Below are 20,418 nucleotides of genomic sequence, written 5' to 3'. Positions count from 1 at the left end.
GCATAAATGAAAGGAGGTATGTAGAACCTATGTATGTATCTCAGGGAAAAAACCCAAATACTTCCCAAAACCAGCAGGTGGGAAGGAATGACACTGGATGTCATGAAATCAGCAGGGGCAATGACTAGAAATTTGTCTTTCCAGGGGAGCACTGGCATACAGCAGTGACGTGTCCTGCATAACACAGGTTGGTTGTTGTGGCATTGCTTAGCTATGTTAGCAAGCGCAGGCAACAGAAGAACGCAGTGCATTCCGTTAACGGTAGGAAAGGCGGGACGCGTCTCTCCAGTGGACGTTGCGGCGCCCATCGACCCCCTCTGCTGAGCCGATTTATCTCACCGCATCTAGCAAAAGACCAGCTTGGCCAAAACCGAATCCCTGGCTAATGACTGAGGTAACGCTCTGCTGCCGGAGCTGGGTTTTCGCCAGATGAGGGAGCGGAGCGGGCCCGGGGATCCCCCCCCCCCGCGCCGGGTGGGGGCGAGGGAGAGGCCGTGAGAGAGATGCTGCCCTTGGCGCGAGGGAGGCCGCGCCCTGCCGCCTGACGGCAGCGTGGGCCGCAGGACGCGCCGCCTTCCTCCCGCCCTCCCTGATCGGCCTTTTGGCAGGAGCGAGGTGTTTCTCCCCGCCCTGACCGGCGCTTTCGCCCCGGCGCCTTTTCCCGGCTCCCCGGCTGTAGCAACGTGACGCCACCTCAGCGGAGTTTGTGCGCATGCGCAGCCCCCCCCCCGGCTCGGCCGCATGCCGCGCATGCGCGCTACCCACCCTCGGGAGGAAGGGCGGCGCCTGCGCGCTGGCTCGCGCCGCGCCGGCGGCGCCGCTCGCCTCAGCCATGTTCCGAGGGCAGCGGGGCCTGCCGCGCCGCGCCGGCGGCGGGGAGCCGGGCGGGCTGCGCAGGTGGGAGCTACCGCGGAGGGCCGGGGCGGCTGGGGCGTGGGGGGTATTGCTCCCTCAGGGCGCCTGTAGAGCTCCCGGGGCTCCGGTGTGTGGGCGGGGCGGGGCGGGGCGGGGGTGTGGCGCTGCCTGTCCCAGGACGCCTGTTGTGGGGGGAGGCGGCGGGGAGGTCGCCCTTCCCCGCCTTCAGCCTCGTCCCCCTCGGAACCCGCGAGGGGGTAGCGGGGAGAGGCAGCTGCTGGCAGCTCGCCGCCCTACACCAGGAGGCGTCTCCTCCTCCTGCGCCCCGCGGGCTGGCGCCGTCGCTGAGGGAGCCTCCTTGCCGAGGTTGCTTTGGTCTCCTCTGGCAGTGGGGCTTGGAGTCAAAGATGGGCCGCAGCCCAGGCAGGGGCGTGTGGGCTCGGGTGAAATGCCGTGAGTCCGGCTGGGAGGCACTGGGGCTTGCCTTAAGGCTGACACTAAGTGGGCGGGGGGTGCACAGCACTGGAGTTAGATAAATACTGGAATATTTCTAAAAGGCAGGATTTTCTGTTAGCGTTTTTCCATAGGTTTTCAAATAGCGTTGTACCTAAGGCATGCTAGGTGTCGTGCTTTTTCTTTCTTTCTTTTTTTCTGTTTCTTTCAAGTTTTTAAATTGCGTAATTGTTGTTGAAGGTGGTTAGAGAAAGGTTTTATCTATTCACTGCCTTTGCAAAAATCGAATGTGTTGAAAGTGTCCTTTCGCCTAGATCCGTGTTTAGGAGTAAGCTATTAGTGCTATGCGTTAGTAACTTTGAGCCCTCTGGGAGCAGGAAACACCCAAAGCCAGTCAGGGTGGAGGAGGAAGGGAAAGAAAACATAGGTTGTTAATCCAGGATTAAAATAACAGAAACCTTCCTTTCCTCTTACTTGTTGACTTAAAAAGTGCAGAGGCCTCGCACATGCAGAACAGTATGTTTACTTGCACGTACAGAACAGCAGTATGTTTACTGTGTGGAGTCTGCAATACAGGGTCATTCTCTTAGGCAGGTGGTGGCTGATCTGCCGGTGTGGTCCTTAGCCCAGAAGCCAGGTCTGATGTTAGTAGATGCTGTGACAGTGTTTTGTTTAGAAACCTATCATTTAAGATGTCACCGCTGCCAGAACTGAGGAGGAAAATGTAGATAACTCTTAAACCTTAAGTAATCTCTGGCTGTCCTTCCAGCATGTTACAAGCACCCCACTCTAGCTCCTCATCCCATGCTTACTTGTGAGAACTCTGCAGCAGTGTCTGGTAAAGAATTTCCTGTGTAAAATTGTTTCCACATAAATGTTTAACCTAATTCTCCTTAGATGTGCTGTTTTCCTGTGTTGAAGTGATGTTTCTGTATTTGCCCCTTCTACGAGTTTACTGCTGGATAGAATGGTATATGAATGTCAAATAATGCATTGGTGACAGAGGACAGTCTATGAAAGTTGGCACATGTCAGCAGTTCCATAAACACTGGTGACAGTCTTCAGTTGTTTTTTTTCCCCTTTTTGTTTGCAAATAGAGAAAGGGTATACTTTTGGTGATCCAAATATTAACAGTTTATTTTAAAATTCTGATGTCTTAATTGCATTAGTCAAAGACCTTTTCTCAGCAATTGCATTGTCTAACACCTTTGTTAAGTTAGCGTTGCCTGAATGAGTAAGTTGACACAAATCACATATCTATGCCAAATCAGCATTTTGTAACTATAAATGATGGTATTCAGATTGTCCATATTTGTATAGGCAATGTTCAGTGACTACCAGTGACTTGATCTCTGATGAAAATTCTTATTTTCTAGTTCTGTGCAACATCCACACTGCTGGCATCAAGAACAGGAATGTAGAAGCTGGAATGATTCAGATTCTTTGGTGTTTGATGAATATCAATGTAGACATTTAGACCAATGGCTGGAGAGGTAAGGAATAAATGTGAAGTTTGTTTAAATCTTCACTTTGCTGCACTCTTTTCTTTAGGAATCTGGCAAAACCTTGGACGTGATTAAGTTAAATGTTTTCTAATAATACAGTAGCACAGAGTTAGCAAATGATCTCTGCATTATGCAAGGGTTTGGCTAATTGAAATACATGCCATAATATTAGCAAATATTTCATATGAAGGAGAGAAATGGTATATACTGAGGCAGTAGTTTAAGCCCTTTATTGCCGAGATCTTCAATATTAGTATAAAACTCCAATTGAAGCAATATGCTGTTACTTTTTATGCTTTGCTTACACATCTTTATGTGTAAGCGTGGACAACCCATGATGCTTGTCTCTTCACTTGACAGTGCACTCGGTATATTCAGCTGTACTACAGTTTTTAGTAAATACTTTTTTTTTTGTGTAGTCCAGTACCGAGGGCATTTTGCGATGAGATCAAATTTTATAGGTAGGTAGTTCTAGGAGTATTTTGCTTTGCTTTTGGATATTCTAGACTAAAGACCTCCGCTGGAGGAAGTGGTTGAGATTGGTATCCTAATGTCTGACAGGAAGTATGAAGAGTGGCGAGTACTTGGATATGTGCAGAAAACTGAGTAGAACGTAAGTTAGAAGAGATGAAATATTTTACTGAGGACACATGAAAACTTTTTTTATATAATTTATATGTCTGAGTATTACATTATATGAAGGCGATTGTCATTTCTGATGGCGTATTTAATATTGCTTCAGTTAATAAATGAATCTTTTCAAGAGCTTAGGAGAGACCTTGTATTCAGGAGTGTTTTCTATGTCTTTGATGCTATCATAAAAAATACTAACACTATGTTATGATTGTGAGTCAAACTGGATGTGCTAGCAGCATTTTGTGTTTCTCTTTTGCTGAGCAGATATGTCCCTTCTTAGTGTGGAATCTTTATGTCGTGTTAAAATGACATTGGCAGCATGGATGGTAATCTCATCTGTTGATGTGAAACTGTTTAGGGAAAGTAAGACTATAAGCTAAATCTACTTCTATATTACTTACGTTAAATGTTGAGGCATTAACATTGAAAGAAGCGGACAGGCTGAAAGCAGAAGTTTTCAGCGCTTCAGAACATTATAGAATTATACAGTTTTCATTTATTATATTTTTTAAGTTAATGAGAAACCTGGTAAGTGTTTCTTCACTCAGAGAACATCAGTGATCCAACTGATTATTTAAGTAAGAACTTCCTGACTCCCTTTTTGGCTTTACACAGCAGAGTTTACATTCTTGAAATGATATGTTGGGATATGATGGTGTCTGACAAAATGTTAGTTCTGCTGATGTGACGGGCATTTTTCTATTTCTTAAGCATCTCGTCTGCCCTTGACAAACTCCTTAGCTGAAGACAGAGAGCAGTGACTAGACTGATGATTTTGACCTCAAGTAATTTCATGAATTTTGCTCTTTGATGGAATGGCAATATTGAGAAGGTCCTGAAGTAGTAGAGGGAAGCATTTGGATTGGCTGAGTTGGGAGTATTTTAAGAGGTGGTCAGGTCTATGTTCTGACATGAAATTCACTTCATGACTATTTTCTTGCCCTGCAAAGTAAAACTGATAATCTTACATCACTGCTGAAGGTGACTTGAGCTGAAATGTTTCAATTTGTTTGACTTTGAACTGAAATGGAGTAGGGGCACGCCCATGGTGTTACAGTTGTGGAGCTGTTATTGTCCACTATTGAAGTTTCTGGTCATTAAATACGTTATGAGCAACAAACATTCATATTGAGTTCTCATTATTTTCCAGCTCTTCAACACCAGAAGATTCAAGGCCTCTTTCTAATTGCCCTGACTGGGAAGGTAGAATTGAAGAAGGCAAAACAATGAGGACATCAAATAAAAAAAAGACGAAGTAGGTATTGAATAATTATTAACTATTGTTGCGTTGGTTTTAGCAATAGCCATCTGATGCTCTCCAACTACTTTATATACATTAATGAAGATTTGAAACACAGCCAGGCTGTTTCATATCAAGCCTGAAGGAAGCCTTAAGGAGAGAGTAGCACTGAGAAGTCTTATCTCAAAAGCTACTTGTAACATCGTTTCAAATTCTCTTCCTTTTTCAGCTTAAATTGCATATTCATTACAGCTTTCCGTAAGAGAAAATACTGGAATAGTGAAAGGAAAAATGAAAACCAACCATCAAGGCTTAGAGAGAGAAATGGCTATTAGATCATTCAAACTAGCCTCCTTTATATTATCCATTTTCGCTTTATTGAGTTTAAGCTTTTTCATATTTATGTTAGAAGGTTGGTATACATATGTGCAATAATCGTGTATAATTTGATTTCCTTGTAGGACTAGCTATAAGGTTCTAGTGAGGCAGCTCTAGCACCAGTACCCTCAGGTATATGTTTACTTGTTAAAAACCTGAGCAATTGCATGAACTTGCAAAACCTACTCTTTTTGCTGTAATGACTCATTTGGTTAGCACAACTTTCACTTCTGTAAACTGGTGAAGTAAGAGTTGTGCTTACTGTCTCTCAGAGTAAGAATACATGCAGTTCTAGAGTTTGTTTTTATTGTAAAGCTATTAAGGTTCTTTTCAACTTAATTCTAATTTTTATTTTTAAGTTCTGTTTCAAGTGATTCTTCTAATCCAGCTGAAAGGGAAACAGATGAAGTGGTTCTGAGGAGAAGACAAAAACAGATCAATTTTGGAAAGAATACCCTTGCATATGACAGATACATTAAAGAAGTTCCAAAGTAAGTTGCACTACGTTGCACATTTCCAAATAAACTCTTATTTGTTCCTGACGTGTGTAGATGAGCACACAGCTTTAGTTCTCTTAAAATTATATGAACAGTAAGTGAAAAAAATTGAATCAATTGATTTTTGTTAAAGAGAAACCGGGTATTTTCTGCATATGAGCAAATTTAGTTAGGGAAAAATTAAAGCTAAATGTTCCCTTTGTGTATTGCTGTTGCTAGTAGCAAACACGCTTTAAATAAATTCTGTATTAATCAGCTCCCTGTGACACTTCTGGTGACTGTGTTGCTAGGCCAGTGTGAAGTTAATCAATAGCAGGAAATGACAGCTTTGAATGAGGACTGAATAAAGCCTTGCATTTAAGTATTGGTAAGAGAGACCAGTCTTCAATGATTCATCAGTAATTAACAAATCAAAACCTGGATTTCTTGCTTTCTCTAGCTGACTCCGTTATGGTAGGACTATAAACAGGATTATTTTGTACTGAATATACAGTTTGAGTGAGCTCTCCAGTAATCTGTGGTGGGCAGGATCTGGGTTTGGTATACTGTCTGAGAAATAGCACTTTCAGCCACTGGGTGATCCCAGACAGCATTGTTACGGTGTCTGCCCAGTGTAGATTCAGTGGAAAGGCATATATATCATTTAGATTTTACCCAGAGAGTGCGGGTACTTTGTTTTCTATACTCCCAAAAGACAAATGCTGTTTAGAATTATAGCAGTCGCCATTGTAATAATGCATGGACAGTGGTGGAACAAAAGTTCACTGAAGATACTTGTGGGTTGACCCCTGCCAGCAGCCAAGTACCCACACAGCTACTCGCTCCTTCCCTCTGCCCAGTGGGGTGGGGAAAGAATAGGAAGAGCAAAGGTGGGAAAACTGATGGATTGAGATAAGGGCAGTTTAACAGGTGAAGAAAAGAAAGGGCGGAAAAAGCAAGTGATGCAAATGCAATCGCTCGCTACCTCCCACAAGCAGAGGGGTGGCCTGACAGTCTCTGGAAGACACCTCCCCCTCTTCCTCTGCCCAGGTTTTTATTGCTGAGCATGACATTATATGGTGTGGAATATCTCTTTGGGTAGAGTCAGCTGTCCCAGCGGTTTCCCCTTTCAACTTCTTGTTCCCCCTCAACTTAGTAGCTGCGGGAGGGGGCAGGGCAGAGTGGGAAAAAGAGAAGGCCTTGAAGCTGTGTAAGCACTGTTCAGCAATAGCCAAAAATTAGTGTGTTATCAGCACTGTTTTAGCCATAAATCCAAAACACAGCACTACAGGGACTGCTATGAAGGAAGTTAACTCCATCCCAGCCAGACTCAGTACAATACTAAATACAAAGAAACTTCACCTGACTCAGGATAACTGAGACAGAAGTAGCTGGAGGCTAGAATATTATTGAAGGGGTATGAGTTATGCTTTTTCTGTTTCATATTTGTCCATGGGCAGTAGGGATCTGCTTTTTGCAGCTGTCAGAGTGCTGGACTAGATGAACCTCTGGTCTGGCTCAGCATGTTATTTTTAGTTGCTTGTGTGGTCTGGTTTTGACAATGTTTTAGAATATACCCATTTCAGTTAAGTGTTTAAAAATATGAAAATTTTATTTATTAGGTTACTGATAGTTGCGTGATCTGATGGACTGAGGATTTTTTTTAAGAATGAGAATCATGTCCTGAAATATAAATGTTACTGTGTATTTACAGGAATCAGCGAATACCAGGAGTTCATCCTAGAACTCCCAACAAATTTAAGAAGTACAGCCGTAGATCCTGGGACCAGCAGATCAGGCTGTGGAAGATAGCACTGCATGCCTGGGATCCTCCTACTGAAGAAACCTGGGATCTGCAGCCAGTGTGTGTATGGGTGAATTACGTCAGCACCTGTCTCTTGCTTCACAGGAGGACTCTGTATTTCCTTTAGAGCATTCCTAACTGGGAGCAAGAGATCAGGTTCAGAAATGGGAGTCGTCTTGAACGCCTTGTTTTCCGTTTGAATTCTGTTAGTCTTCAAGATATTCCCATTATTTAGCCTAAATTCATCTCCAATGAGGCACTTTGGGGAGGAGGGCTTTTGGTCTGTCTGCAGTAGTACACTCCCTTCCCCTGTGTGTTTACACTGGTCAGCACAAGGTAAAATTATTTTTCTAGAAAGGCATAGACATAAGCAGAAATTCAGTGATTACTGTTCCCTAACCTTGATAACCTTTCCATCTTTCCTTTTTCTGATGTCAGTGGAACTACCTTTCTCCTGCAATAACAATATGTTAGAGGATTTGAGAAGTGTAAGAAGATTAGAGAGGGATTTCTGTGCTCTCTGTAGGAGAGTGGCAACTGTGTTCAAGATGGATTTTTTTTTTTTTTAATATCTTTTCAGAACTTTGAATTTCTGTAACAAGGCTAGCTCCGCTAACTGACACCACCTAATACTTTACCAGGTTTGGACTAGTAAATTGGGAGAAAGAGTGGAAATACTAGCTCTGTAACTGCATTGTGTAAATAGTTTTGTTGTGTTGTAATTGACCTATGGTGGAAGTTGCAGTTGTTTGCCGTTTGGATCTCATGAGGTGAACTGTTAATTATTACTGCAGCTTAACTGTCTTCTGCTTGGAGTGGTAAGCTAGATGGGTAGTATTTTAAATCCAGGTGTTTTTTTTCCTTTTCTGTTTTTAGTAGTACAGAACCCTCAGGCAGTTCCCAGGAATGGTTCTGCAAAGATCAGGATGTTTCTGGCTCCCTTGTATTTGATGAAAAACAGAAGAGAAATGAGTGCGAAGATGAATGCAGACAGACCGACTACACACCGGAGAGGTATCAGATAAAACTTTTGTGGTTAACATTGAAATAATTCAATACACGTTGATGCTGTCAGTTTTTTTAGGAAATGTTTAATGAGTGAGGGCAGTTAATGCCCACATTAGGAGTTTGGCACTTTTGCTGTTGAATGTAATCCATCACTGGTACAGAGCGGCAAATGCAGAAGAACTACCAGCGTTACAGAATTGCATGATCAACAGCAGGAAAAGGTGGTGTGTCTTCAGCTTCTCTGTTTATACAGTGGAGTACTGAGGTTTCTTTAGCCACTGTTGGCAAGCACTGACAGTAGGATACCTTTTTCAGAAGCAAGAGTGGCCATCCTTAGTTAACAGTGTTACACCTGTCTGCAGAACAGCAGGGAGAAAAACAGTGAAGCACCTCATGCACTTCCCTGTTTACTGAGATATCTTGATCTGGGGGCATGCGTGTGGAGCTGAAAATGGTTCTGCTTCCAAGTTTCTTGTGTGATTGTGACTGGCTTCGCTTTCCAAAATACAATGGAGTGGTTACCAAAATTTGAGCCATTTTCTCTGTGTTCCTCTGTTGTGACTGAAGAATCATGCCTCAAAAAAAAGTCTTCCTGTGTAGCATGTGCCAGCCATTATTTTGCAGAACTCTGATAAGCATTTAAACAGAGATGAAAAATGTTACGTGTGTAAAATCTGTGCCTTATTCTTGTAGTTCCTGTTCTCCTGATTCTTCTCCAGTATGGAAACGCAGAAAAAGAAACAATTCTGACTCCTCTGTGGTTTCAAAGAGCAAAAACCATTATGTGCATATGTACCACACACTGGAAAGGTATGAAATGATTTTCCATATGGAGATTCATTGATATTATGAACCGACTCTTGAAATATGACTGGTATTTATCCCTCCATTTGTTAATAGCTTTAATTTTATCTAAATGCGTGTGCAATTTAATAAGGAAATCATGCCAGAATAATTGTGTTGTGTGATAGCAAATATTTACAGAGCAAAGGTGAAGAAACTTCAGTGTCAGAAGACACAACAGGTTATTTTTTGTGTGTAGACTTAGGCAACACTAATGTGTTATTCTTGATTTCTCATGGAACCTGGTTTCTGCTTCAGAGGTTGTAATTCTGAAATTGTTATGTGTCTGTCATAGTTATTTCCCATACCTCTGAAATGCACTGCATTCTGCTTTTTGGCATACAGAGTTTGTACAGGTTGATGAATGTTATGGTAAAGAAATGGAGCCCAATGTGCAGTCAGAAGTCTATCAGCAAATACTGAAACTTGCTGCCTATTTAATTATTGCCATGTTACGTTTGCTACAGGTGTTACAGGGAATATGTGTTCATGAAGGGATGTGAAAGAAGCTTTGTGTATTTTGATTAAGCTTTTCCCTGCCTTATGAAAGGTGGCATGGAAGAAAATGCTTGTTGGGACAACAAGGAATTGGTCACCCAGCCTGGGACTGGGACAGAGTGAAGTTAATGTTCGAAAATGGATAACGGAAGGGTAGACTTTTTCAGGCTAACACCTTCTTTATTCTAAGTTGTTCAGGAATTTAACTACTCCGCTAGCAATTGGTCTTAATCATATTTCCTTTTTTCCCCCTTCCTAGCTGCTGCATAAGAAGTCTTCCTATAAATGAGAAGTGTTAGGCTATGTAGAGGAGAGCGTGGTTTAACTCTATACAAAGTTTTGTCAGAACCACAAGAAACCTGGAACAATGATTTAAGTTTTTTGGGGTTTAGTAGACTTTTCACGCTAACCTTAGTAAAAATGTTTATACAGGTGTGGTTTTTTCTCTCTACATAGCCCCCTTCAGAAGAATTAAGAGGAACTGTGATACAAAGGTCCATGGTTTCAGACCTTTTCACTTTCTTTCTAGTCTTACTGAATCAGGACATCAGGAGGCTTTTTCAAAGAGCTCAGAGTGGGAAGCCTTTGGTGAAAATGACGAAGTAATGACAGTACAACATGGTATAGAAATAACAAGGTAAATACCATAATTATTATTATGTTCTTTATTGCTTGTGTTGTGAAGGTGGCCTTGGCTTTTTTATCTTCCTTTTCTTTCACTGTTTAATACAACTTTATTTTTTTCCTTCCTTACACTTCCTCTAACATGTGGTATGTTTGGTTCTTCATTTTGTTCTTTGGGTTTACTTGGCTTTTCCCAGTCTGGCTCTCCCATCTATTGCTTTCTGCTGCTTCTGCCATTAAGTAATGCTGGAAGATGCTGAGGCCCTTTCACCCTCTTTGTCTTGTGGAAAGCAATGGCATTTTACAGAATTGTTCCTCATGGTTGTTAATAGCCTCTCAGTTGCTAAGCCTAGGAGCTGAAAGCTTCTTCTTTGTCTCCTGAGAGATTAAGTTGTTTTGTAGCTGACAACAATGAGAGTTATTTGTTTTTATGCAGTGACCCAATTCCAGCCAGTTGTTCTTCAGGATGGAACAATCAGAAACAGAAAAAAACCAACTTCTTTCTGCCTGACAGCAAAAGTTGCAGAGATACAGACTGCAGGCTGGAGAGGTATAAAATGCAGCTCGTCAATTGGGGACCTTTTTTTGCGTATTAAGTTAGAAGCATAGTTGCCTTATTGCTGTATTTCAATCCAAGCTTTTATTATAAACATGGGTAACTTTTTTTTTTACTATTCTTCTTAGGGGGGTGTTGGCCAATATTTATATGTTGTGTGGTAAAATTCTGTCCTTATGTTCTCGCAGAGAACATAAGGTCACTTACATGTCACTCGCAGAGGCGATCAGCTCCAGTGCAGGTGTGTCCCACAGCGGAGCAGCGGATCGTGGCGTACAGGGGCGCAGGGAAACCCCTGGGGAGCGCAGGGACCCACTGGGAGCCGGCAGCTCTCACAAGGGCGGCTGACGAGGTGTAAGTGGGGCCAGGAGTAATGGCGGCCACCCCCCACTCTTACAAAAGGCAGCCCCAGGGAGCGCTGCAAACAGGATCGCTGGGACCAGGGTGGGCAAACAGGGTGTGGCGCGTCAGCTAGGGCATGGTGCGGCAGTTTGCACAGCAGTTCCTGTGGGAGGACGTGCAGGGAGGGCACCTCTTCGAAGGAGGGGCATTCCACAGGCTGGGTGGGAGACTTGGAGTACACATAACCCAGCAACCGGGCACCGTTCTGTGACCATCAGCAAAGGTCAAGGGCACTCATCGTACCTGACCCTCAAGGCAGAATGGCAGGCACTCATCTGAGAACAAAGGCCACGGCTCTGGCTGGGGGGTCTGCACCATCTGCCCCAGCGGTGGCCGATGCCTCCACCTGGATGGAGCTCCTGAAAGGAGAGGCTGCAGCGCAGACCTCAGGCTGCAGGAAGTGCCTAGACCTCTCTCCTGGGGCAGGGACAGGTGGCAGACCTGCCTGCAAAAGGTGTGCCCAGGTGGAGGACCTCCTGCAGCAGGTGGCTGAGCTGCAGGAGGCGGTGAGAAGGCTGTGTAACATCAGGGAGGTGGAGAAGGAGTCAGATAGCTGGTTCCAAGCGCAGTCTGCAGTGGACCCACAGCCCACAGCCATGCAGCCAAAAACTCCCCCACTGGCACACACAGAAGGGAGGGGGGCCAATAATGCAGAAGAATGGACGGTTGCAACAGCAAGAACCAGCAGAAGGAAGAGACTTCCCCCAAAGCCTGAGGCGCCCTTACAGAACCGCTTCACCACTCTGCAGACTGAAGAGGAAGGACCCATCACATCAGGAGAGATGCTGGACCTGAGTAAGGCAGCCTGATCTGCCCCCATACAACAACCAGCACAACTAAGAAAAGGCGACGGGTGATAGTAGTAGGTGACTCTCTTCTGAGAGGTACGGAAGCACACATTTGCTGACCTGATGCACTGTCTAGAGAGGTGTGCTGCTTACCGGGGGCTTGTGTCAGGGATGTCACCAAGAGGCTACCGAGCCTCATACAGTCCACTGACTATTATCCGCTGCTGTTGTTTCACGTGGGCACCAATGACACAGCCAGGAGCTGTCTGAGGACTATCAAGAAGGACTACAGAGCCTTGGGAGCGGCGGTAAGGGACTCTGGAGCACAGGTTCTCACCAACAAGGAGGGGCTGGTGGGGAATGTGAAGCTCAAGGGCAGCCTGGCTGCAGTGACCATGAAATGGTGGAGTTCAAGATCCTTAGGGCACTGAGGAGGGCGCACAGCAAACTCACTACCCTGGACTTCAGGAGAGCAGACTTTGGCCTCTTCAGGGATCTGCTTGGCAGAGTGCCATGGGACAAAGCCCTGGAGGGAAGAGGGGCCCGAGAAAGCTGAGTAATACTCAAGGATCACCTCCTCCAAGCTCAGGAGCGATGCATCCCAGCAAAGAGGGAGTCAGGCAAAAATGCCAGGAGGCCTGCATGGATGAACAAGGAGCTCCTGGACAAACTCAAACACAAAAAGGAAGCCTACAGAGGGTGGAAACAAGGACAGGCAGCCTGGGAGGAATACAGAGAAATTGTCCAAGCAGCCAGGGATCAGGTTAGGAACGCTAAAGCCCTGATAGAGTTAAATCTGGCCAGGGACATCAAGGGCGACAAGAAAAGATTCTATAGGTACGTTGGGGATAAAAGGAAGATGGGGGAAAATGTGGGCCCCCTCCAGAACGAAACAGGAGACCTGGTTACCCAGGATATGGAGAAGGCAGAGGTACTTAGTGACTTTTTTGCCTCAGTCTTCACCGGCAAGTGCTTGAGCCTCACTGCCCAAGCCGCAGAAGGCAAAGGCGGGGACTGGGAGAATGAAGAGCCGCCCACTGTGGGAGAGCATCAGGTGCAAGACCACCTAAGGAACCTGAAGGTGCACAAGTCCATGGGACCTGATGAGATCCATCCTCAGGTCCTGAAGGAACTGGCGGATGAAGTTGCTAAGCCACTATCCATCGCATTTGAGAAGTCGTGGCAGTCCGGTGAAGTTCCCACTGACTCGAAAAGGGGAAACATAACCCCCATTTTTAAAAAGGGAAAAAAGGGAGACCCAGGGAACTACAGGCCAGTCAGTCTCACCTCTGTGCCTGGGAAGATCATGGAACAGATCCTCCTGGAAGCTATGCTAAGGCACATGGAGGACAGGGAGGTGATTTGAGACAGCCAGCATGGCTTCACCAAGGGCAAGTCCTGCCTGACCAACCTAGTGGCCTTCTGTGATGGAGTGACTACATCAGTGGACATGGGAAGGGCTACAGATGTGATCAATCTGGACCTCTGTAAGACCTTTGATACAGTCCCCCACAACATCCTTCTCTCTAAACTGGAAAGGTATGGATTTGATGGGTGGACTGTCCGGTGGGTGAGGAATTGGTTAGATGGTTACATCCAGAGGGTACTGGCCAACAGCTCAATGTCCAGATGGAAATCGGTGACAAGTGGTGTCCCGCAGGGGTCCGTATTGGTACCAGTACTGTTTAATATCTTCATCAACGACCTAGACAGTGGGATTGAGTGCACCCTCAGCAAGTTTGCAGATGACACCAAGCTGAGTGGTGCAGTTGACATGTCAGAGGGATGGGATGCCATCCAGAGGGACCTGGACAAGTTCGAGAAGTGGGCCCGTGTGAACCTCATGAGGTTGAACAAGGCCAAGTGCAGGGTCCTGCACCTGGGTCGGGGCAACCCCGGATATCAATCCAGGCTGGGGGATGAAGGGATTGAGAGCAGCCCTGCCAAGAAGGACTTGGGGGTACTGGTGGGTGAAAAGCTGGACATGAGCCAGCAATGTGCGCTCGCAGCCCAGGCGGCCAGTCGTATCCTGGGCTGCATCAAAAGAAGTGTGGCCAGCAGGTCGAGGGAGGTGATTCTGCCCCTCTACTCTGCTCTGGTGAGACCCCACCTGCAGTACTGCGTCCAGCTCTGGAGCCCTCAGCATAAGAAAGACACAGACCTGTTGGAGCGGGTCCAGAAGAGTGCCACAAAAAATGATCAGGGGGCTGGAACAGCTCTGCTATGAAGAAAGGCTGAGAGAGTTGGGGTTGTTCAGCCTGGAGAAGAGAAGGCTTCGGGGAGACCTGATTGCAGCCCATCAGTACTTCAAGGGGGCTTATAAGAAAGATGGGAACAAACTTTTTAGCAGGGCCTGTTGTGACAGGACAAGGGGGAATGGTTTTAAACTAAAAGAGGGTAAATTGAGACTAGATATAAGGAAGAAATTTTTGATGCTGAGGGTGGTGAAACACTGGCACATGTTGCCCAGTGAGGTGGTGGATGCCCCATCCCTGGAAACGTTCAAGGTCAGGTTGGACGGGGCTCTGAGCAACCTGATCTAGTTGAAGATGTCCCTGCCCATGGCAGGGGGGTTGGACTAGATGACCTTTAGAGGTCCCTTCCAACCCAAACCATTCTATGATTCTCATGTTATAGTCTGTATTAGAGTAAATAGCAGGTTGTAGCTGTATTTAGTGTAAAAAGGTTACTGTAATAAAGCCACTTAGTCTTTGAGGTTTTTTTATTTGTAGGCTTAAACTTTGTAGCAGTTTATTGGAAGGACATCAGTCAGAATACCCTGAAAGGGGATGGGGAAGTGCAAGTGCTGAAGACAGAATAATGAGGAAAAAAATTTAAATACCAAGGTGAGTTCATGGTGACTACTTATTTTACTTACTTTATTTCAGTAGCCCATATGCAGTATCATTCTACAGAATCCAACTGTTCAGTTCAAGCAGATCAATTTCTCTTTTTATTCCTTTATTATATTAGTATTTTATCCCATCGTCTTGTATTTAATGCAGCACTTTAATTAAAAGATCTAATACTTCAGACTTAGTAAATTGAAATATTTACATGTTCAGCCAGAAAACATGTGTTTTATCACCCAAATGAAAAGTGCCAGTTTTTTTAATTATTTTTCTAGCAGCTTTTCTGCCTTTTAATATTTTTGTGATGAAGTCACAGCTTTGCATTTGCAGCAGTAGATTTCAATGAAAATTCTCTCTTGGACTTTAGATTCCTGTGGTGTATTAAGAGGATGGGTAGTATCTTGAGTCAAACAGCTTTTATTAGCAGATAGTCTTTTGTGTAATTTCATTATCTTTGATCTGCATTTAATGCAGGCTCTGAAATATTATGGACTAGGATATAAATGTCTTTTTAACAGTGATTTTGGAATATTTTGCATAATAAAACTCATTAACAATATGGCACACAATCAGTTTTACACTATTAAGATTTGAATTCTAGCAATATCGGGAAAAGGCAGGTAGAGCTTTTAAAAAATTGTGCTAATGGTTTTTTCCTATTGATTTTATTGTTTTTTTTTTTTAATTTAAAATCTTTGAGTATGAACAAGACAATATGGATTCACTTTTCTAAAGTGCTAATTCAATACTTGAAAATATCTAGTCTCTCTTTGTATATAGAAGTACCGAAGAAGGACGACTTTCTCCTGTGACAGAAAATGATTTGAAGAATAGGGATATAGTCTGAGATCATCCTTGGAAAACTGGTGCAGTCGCATAAGATCTGCACTGAAAGAGGAAGAGATTTACAGTCAGCATATGTGCAATCGACATAAGGTGAAATATGCAGGTAAAAGAAGCATGCCTCTGTACATCACAGTTAAGAGAGCCTTTCTCATTGTACTGGGCTCAGTGTTGGGGCCAGTTCTGTTCAATATCTTTATTAATGATCTGGATGAGGGGATCGAGTGCACCCTCAGTCAGTTTGCAGACGACACCAAGTTGGGCGGGAGTGTTGATCTGCTCGAGGGTAGGAAGGCTCTGCAGAGCGACCTGGACAGGCTGGATCGATGGCCCGAGGCCAACTGTATGAGGTTCAACAAGGCCAAGTGCCGGGTCCTGCACTTGGGCCACAACAACCCCATGCAGCGCTCCAGGCTTGGGGAAGAGTGGTTGGAAAGCTGCCTGTCGGAAAAGGACCTGGGGGTGTTGGTCGACAGCCGGCTGAACATGAGCCGGCAGTGTGCCCAGGTGGCCAAGAAGGCCAATGGTATCCTGGCCTGTATCAGCAATAGTGTGGCCAGCAGGAGTAGGGAAGTGATTGTGCCCCTGTACTCGGCACTGGTGAGGCCGCACCTTGAATACTGTGTTCAGTTTTGGGCCCCTCACTACAAGAAGGACGTCGAGGTGCTGGAGCGTGTCCAGAGAAGGGCAACGAGGCTGGTGAGGGGTCTGGAGAACAAGTCTGATGAGGAGCGGCTGAGGGAACTGGGACTGTTCAGCCTGGAGAAAAGGAGGCTGAGGGGAGACCTCATCGCTCTCTACAACTCCCTGAAAGGAGGTTGTAGCGAGGTGGGTGTCGGTCTCTTCTCCCGAGTAACAAGCGATAGGACAAGAGGAAATGGCCTCAAGTTGTGCCAGGGGAGGTTTAGATTGGATGTGAGGAAAAATGTCTTTACTGAAAGAGTGGTTAAACATTGGAACAGGCTGCCCAGGGAAGTGGTTGAGTCCCCATCCCTGGAGGTATTTAAAAGACGGGTAGATGTGGTGCTTAGGGACATGGTTTAGTGGTGGACTTGGCAGTGTTAGGTTTACAGTTGGACTCAATGATCCTAAAGGTCTTTTCCAACCTAAACAATTCTATTCTGTTCTATTCTGGTCTGCTAGATAGTCAGTTGATATTTAGCTGCTTTGCAGTTGTCTTTGTTGTAAATAAGTCTCTAACAAGGAGTTTTTATACTCAGTGGGTTCATAATCACTCATTCTAATTGAAAAATTATCTTTGTGACATGTAAAATGTAGAAAGTGAATTAAATAGCTTCTCTGTGGAGCAAAACATTGGTTTCCTGGGACGCAAAGATCAATATTAAGAGAGAGACACTGCCTTTAATCATGGTTTTTAGATGTGATGAGGTCTAACTCTCAAATGGGAGGAACTTCATCTGTGGAAAGTGAATGGTAGAATTCCACACCACCCGCCTTTTTGCTTAAAGAAACTTTCTCTCTTAAACAGGAAAAATAAATGTGGCTGTTTGGAGCCTGGTTAAATGTTTATAGTTTTGAATGTATCTGGTTGCTTTTTAAAGGAAAAAAAACTTAGTAGGATATTTAAGATATGGCAGACTAATTAGAATTGAGAGAAAAATTTATTTTATGAATTAATAACATTTAGGTGAAAGTGATGTGAGGGGTTGGGAAAAATAGGCTCAACTACTTCATTTTCTCTTTGACAAATACTTCAGCAACATAGGGTATGTAGTATTCTCTTTGTTTTTCCAATAACTTGCTCTCAAAGTGTTAGACTATCTGTAACACTTTCTTTAGTATGGACAGTATGGCTTTGTCTTTTATACTGTGCTTTAAGCTCACCATATGCAGTACTGTGTTCCATTTACTGCTACTGTAATACTGCAGCTTAAGATAGTAAATGTTTTGCTGTTAATGACTAGATTTATCATATTTATAAAACGCTGTTATCTACCTTTTTGTTTAGGTTTCTCCAGATCTTTAAGGATAGATTGTTTTCTGCAAGCTCTGCCTCAAGTGTAAAACTTCAGATTCCATTAAGTCTGTGCTACGATGATGATGGATGTTCCTTAAAGCTTTTGTGAGAATGTTTCTGCTTTACCTGTGTTGGCAGATGCCATGTACATCATACTGTAAAGGCTACTTCAGTTGATGGATCCTGCTGTTGCCGTTTGGAGATCATGCTACTTAGAGTGCGCTCATGTTATGCTGGTGAATTGGTCCAATATCAAGTCAGACTGAAGAGTGCCACCCCTTAAACCAAGGAGTTAAACCCTGTTTCCTCTACTGGACCAGAATTGTACATCCAGCCTGAAGAACTGCTTCAAAATAATGTAGATAATTCCAACCTTTCTCCAGTTGTTAAAGACAAACTGTTCTTAGCTTTTGAATTGGGTGATCTTCCATTTGGCTTATTTACTGTTCTCTGAGATAAGATATATTAAGCTAGCATTTGCCTAAGCCTAGTGAGAGAAGAGAAAGGAGGGGTAGATGGTTTATCAAAATCAGCTCTGTCTCTTTAAGGGGAGGAGTGACTGTTTGAACAGCAACACAGCCTAAATACCTGGATTTTACTTTTGTGTATGTTGCAGCCTGACCTGAAGAGGCAATCTCCTGCTGAGAGTATGAGGATGAGTTCAGTGCCTGCTGTTCCCACAGGAATTGGAGGTGAACAGCAGTATGCTCTTAGGCATGGGGTGCCCAGGCTAAGGGTTGTGACGGTGTTGAGATAAGCTCTCCTTTGTTTTACTCTCTAGCACTGTGCTCGGAAGGTAAAAGTGAGGGCTGAGGCTACAGTGGAGTTTAGACCAGATTCATGTGCCAGTTACCAGGTTATTTTTTACAGTCCTTGTGCCATTTTATGTAGCATGTACTGGGATACAAATGTCTGTTAGAGCTGGGAATTGTCTCTTTGCAGTAGTTCAGTTTGGCTCTTCACAAGGCCACTGCAGAACTGTGGCAGTGCTCAGGATGACACAGCCTTGCTGTGGGGCTGGCAGTGTACCCAAGGGCCAAAAGCCCATTGTGCTACTGAAGTGGAAGCAAGCTGCTTCCCCAGAAACTACTCTGTCCCTTCCAAAATGTTATTTCCAGGCATGCTCAGGCATGGGGTTCAATAGTGTCCCGGCACACGGGTGGCTCAGTCACATGCCACAGAGCGTGGAGTGTGTGTATACAAGGAACACATCTCTACAGGACTTTTTTAAGAAGTAATATTTAGAACCTTGTTGTTCCAGTGTGCATGCTTCCATGTGATTTATGATGATTGTAAATAAGGGAATGCGTTACATTTTTGGCATTTTGTCTTTATGCAGAAGAATTAAAGACTTTAACTTTAAAAATCCCCGTTAGTCTGCTTTTGCTGTTATGTTGTCAGAGTTTCATTATAAAAGGAATATGTGGGTTCAGTAGTCCTCTTTTTGTTTGTTTTAGGGTGTTCTGTTTATTTTAGGGGGGTTTTTTTAGCCCTTGCTAAAAGGAGGAAGGAGGACTCTTCGGAGATTAAATCAAACTCTTGTAGGGAGTTTACAGTACAACTTGGATTGTGTCCAGCCCCTCAGTTTGTATTTTGACGTTTTGTCATGAACTTGTATTTATTGCATTGTAACCTAGCGGAAGGGAGCAGCTGAAGCCCCAGCACCCATTCTGCCATGAGAAAGGTCTCCTCCTGGAGACGATGGAGCTGTTAGGTGAGAGTAATAGGCTGTCACAAAATACTTAAGCTCAGCTGTCAGAGCCCTTCCTTAAGCTTTTGCCTATGATGGACGGGGCCTGCAGCGGATTTATGGACATAGATCCATAGGATTTGTAATTCAGCAGTCCTGAAAAGATCTTGTATTTCTTGGTTGAAGACACTTAGACTAGAAATAGAATAACCAATCCGCCTGCGGCAGTTAAATTTTGGGCAGATTTGTTCCCTAATCCAGGCTCTGTATGCTTGGACAAGCTATGCTAGCACTAGGAAAGGAATGATACTGAGCAGATGAGGTTTGAGGTCTGCTAAAGTTATTTCATGCAGTGCTGCCACTGGATGTGGAACCACTGTAATGTCTTCAAATTAGTAGTAGTACCCTCATCAGTCTAAACAGAGCAGTTAAAACTGGAATGCAGTCCATCCATTCACTTGTTTATCTATCCAAGGCTATTTGACATAAGAGTTTACAACTGAGGTAAGCAAAGCTGAAGTCTGGCACTCCACCCCCAGTTTGTATTTGATAGCCTCCCATTAATTTTACCTATTTTAATTAAATCCAGTTTGCATAAATCTGTGCTCAGTTCGTAATTAAGCAAAAATAAACTCTGAACTTCACCAGCCAGGTTTAAATTTCTTCCAAGAAGTGACATGTATCTTCTATTGGCATGCTTCCCCTGGGAGAATCTACTTACAGATGATACTCTGTATGGAGGCACGGTGCTTGTAGAAACAGTCCTCCACTAGCAGTTCTGAAATGCCATTGGTTATGTGTACTTTGTTTTTAAAACTGCTCCTTTTGAGGTCACAGTGATGAGAATATCTCCTCCTCCCCTTAAAATTCCCACTGTGGTGTGAAAGTGCTTTTCTGAAGGATTTTCTTTGCTGACAAGGACAGAAAGATGCAAGGCAGCTGTAATCCCTAAGCTGTGTTACAGCAGATAGTTCTGCTTGGTAAACTGA

General features: G+C 44.1%; 1 protein-coding gene across 1 annotated transcript; it reads left to right on the top strand.

The window, feature by feature from the left end:
* Nucleotides 1-712: 712 nt before the first annotated feature.
* LOC143159940 (uncharacterized) lies at nt 713-19,107 on the top strand. Its single transcript, XM_076337516.1, has 12 exons — nt 713-897; nt 2,685-2,801; nt 4,600-4,704; nt 5,427-5,558; nt 7,258-7,407; nt 8,224-8,361; nt 9,049-9,165; nt 10,226-10,333; nt 10,757-10,870; nt 14,799-14,912; nt 15,682-15,867; nt 17,731-19,107. Exons 1-10 carry the CDS (start codon nt 713-715, stop codon nt 14,902-14,904), a joined length of 1,272 nt encoding a protein of 423 aa, XP_076193631.1. The 3' UTR covers nt 14,905-14,912; nt 15,682-15,867; nt 17,731-19,107.
* The last annotated feature ends 1,311 nt before the right edge of the window (nt 19,108-20,418 follow it).

The sequence above is a fragment of the Aptenodytes patagonicus genome, chromosome 4 (genome assembly GCF_965638725.1).
Source record: "Aptenodytes patagonicus chromosome 4, bAptPat1.pri.cur, whole genome shotgun sequence".
In the NCBI taxonomy this organism is placed as follows: Eukaryota; Metazoa; Chordata; class Aves; order Sphenisciformes; family Spheniscidae; genus Aptenodytes; species Aptenodytes patagonicus.
Note: the sequence above shows the minus strand (reverse complement) of the source record. Positions and strands in the feature narration are given on the sequence as shown.

What these genes read in the sequence shown, in the direction of transcription:
- LOC143159940 (XM_076337516.1), top strand. Translation starts at nt 713, where the DNA reads ATGCGCAGCCCCCCCCCCGGCTCGGCCGCATGCCGCGCATGCGCGCTA. An exon ending in TTAGACCAATGGCTGGAGAG is followed by an intron (nt 2,802 to 4,599) that starts GTAAGGAATAAA and finishes ATTATTTTCCAG; the next exon opens with CTCTTCAACACCAGAAGATT. An exon ending in TCAAATAAAAAAAAGACGAA is followed by an intron (nt 4,705 to 5,426) that starts GTAGGTATTGAA and finishes TTTATTTTTAAG; the next exon opens with TTCTGTTTCAAGTGATTCTT.